General features: G+C 46.3%; 1 protein-coding gene across 1 annotated transcript in view; it reads left to right on the top strand.

Annotated features, from left to right (window-relative positions):
* ptprma (protein tyrosine phosphatase receptor type Ma) overlaps positions 1 to 2,500 on the top strand; it is a gene marked incomplete at both ends in the record, with an annotated part of 50,710 nt that overhangs the window by 37,764 nt on the left and 10,446 nt on the right. The window contains one exon of the mRNA XM_083940838.1: positions 293 to 329. Within this exon, the coding sequence (XP_083796964.1) occupies positions 293 to 329 (37 nt within the window). The remainder of the gene's footprint in view (positions 1 to 292; positions 330 to 2,500) is intronic.

Genomic DNA, 2,500 nt, shown 5'->3' with positions numbered 1-2,500 from the left:
GTTAAATGCCAGCACAGGCACTGATCCACAGCCATTTGCCTTCTGTTTGCTGTGTTTACGATGAGTGTGTGTGTGTGTGTGTTTGTGTGTGTGTGTGTGTGTGTGTGTGTGTGTGTGTGTGTGTGTGTGTGTGTGTGTGTGTATGTGTGTGTGTGTGTGTGTGTGTGTGTGTGTGTGTGTGTGTGTGTGTGTGTGTGTGTGTGTGTGTGTGTGTGTGTGTGTGTGTGTGTGTGTGTGTGTGTGTGTGTGTGTGTGTGTTGACAGGAAACTAATTTGCTCCTCTCTCTGACAGGAGACAAAGATCGACTGTGTGCGAGTGGCCACTAAAGGTGAGGAAATGTGCTGCATCTTATTTTGAAAAGTGGATTTTATTCTGAAAAGATTCCAAAAAAATGCTCAGCTCCATTTTATTTTGGCGGGTGGTCCCAGTTATTTCAACCTAAAAGGGTTTGAGAACATTTTAATTTGAAAGGTATTAAGTGCATTTTATTTTATGGGATTTTATTTTATTTTGACGGGTAAAGAGTAGTTTTATTTTGGAAGCTGATTTCATTTTCCCAATGTTTTACTTTGAAATGTGTTAATATTAAATGTATGTGTTTAAATGTTTTATTTTGAAAGGTACTGGGGTTCAATTTCACTTTCAAATGTACTCAATAATATTTTATTTTGAAAGTTATTCTGGTTCATTTTAGCAGTTAGCATCCCTACTGAATTAGCTGCTAGTTAGCGCAGCGGCCCCCGCTCCGTTCTGTGTGATGAGACGCAGACGGCCGTTAGCTGCAGGAGCGCTAGGCTAACAGTTAGCACGCTAAAGTATAATGGTGCACAGACGGGGACTAAACATGTGCTTAAGTGTCCTCTAGGAGCATAAACGTGTGTTAAAGTGTCCTCTAGGAGCATAAACGTGTGTTAAAGTGTCCTCTAGGAGCATAAACGTGTGTTAAAGTGTCCTCTAGGAGCATAAACGTGTGTTAAAGTGTCCTCTAGGAGCATAAACGTGTGTTAAAGTGTCCTCTAGGAGCATAAACGTGTGTTAAAGTGTCCTCTAGGAGCATAAACGTGTGTTAAAGTGTCCTCTAGGAGCATAAACGTGTGCTAAAGTGTCCTCTAGGAGCATAAACGTGTGTTAAAGTGTCCTCTAGGAGCATAAACGTGTGCTAAAGTGTCCTCTAGGAGCATAAACGTGTGCTAAAGTGTCCTCTAGGAGCATAAACGTGTGCTAAAGTGTCCTCTAGGAGCATAAACGTGTGCTAAAGTGTCCTCTAGGAGCATAAACGTGTGTTAAAGTGTCCTCTAGGAGCATAAACGTGTGTTAAAGTGTCTTCTAGGAGCATAAACGTGTGTTAAAGTGTCCTCTAGGAGCATAAGCGTGTGTTAAAGTGTCCTCTAGGAGCATAAACGTGTGTTAAAGTGTCCTCTAGGAGCATAAACGTGTGTTAAAGTGTCCTCTAGGAGCATAAACGTGTGTTAAAGTGTCCTCTAGGAGCATAAACGTGTGTTAAAGTGTCCTCTAGGAGCATAAATGTGTGTTAAAGTGTCCTCTAGGAGCATAAACGTGTGCTAAAGTGTCCTCTAGGAGCATAAACGTGTGTTAAAGTGTCCTCTAGGAGACTAAACATGTGTTAAAGTTTCTCTTCAGTGGTGAGGATCCTCCATATTTGCCCTTTTTCCCCCCCGCCCCTCAGAAAGTGTGTGCACGCCCCTGGCCACGCTAACGGCGTGCTAACACGAGGCTAACGACCTGGACTCTTTGAGCGTCCAGAGAGTCGTTCAGCAGCGCAGCTAAACAAGCTAAAACACTGTTTACCTCCCCCGACGAACATCCAGGCTTATCACACACACACACACACACACACACACACACAGACACACACACACACACACACACACACACACACAGACACACACACACACACACACACACACACACACTCACACACACACACACACACACACACACACACACACACACACACACACACACACACACAGACACACACACACACACACACACACACACACACACACACACACACACACACACACACACACACACACACACACTAATTGACTGCTCCTGCTTTAATCAGCTTTTATTGGCGCCCTGTTCTGGTTTCTAACGACAGCAGCTGCTGATTGGCTCAGCTGCTCCCCTGGCACCTGTCAGTCACGCTGCAGCAGCCAACCACGTCTCCCGGGCCCCCCCCTCCTCCCCCCTCCCCTCTCAGAGTACCCAGGATGCCGTGCAGCGCTCACAGTGGCGTGCGGCGCTGCTGTGCATGTGAAGGAGCGCTGCACGTCGGCTGAATCTTAACAAACACTCGAGCACAAAGAAAACTCAGTGCAGAGCTTCTGATGTGACTCTCAAACAGGAAGTCACGTCTCACACACGCGCGTCACGTCCCAGCATGCACCTCACCGCTCATCACAGTCACACAGCTCATGTTCAAACGTCTCCGGACGGAACGACGCGAGGACGAGTCACACGAGTTCGGGG

The sequence above is a fragment of the Echiichthys vipera genome (genome assembly GCF_963691815.1).
Source record: "Echiichthys vipera genome assembly, contig: SCAFFOLD_94, whole genome shotgun sequence".
Taxonomy (NCBI): domain Eukaryota; kingdom Metazoa; phylum Chordata; class Actinopteri; order Perciformes; family Trachinidae; genus Echiichthys; species Echiichthys vipera.
This window is presented reverse-complemented; position numbering and strand designations above follow the sequence as displayed.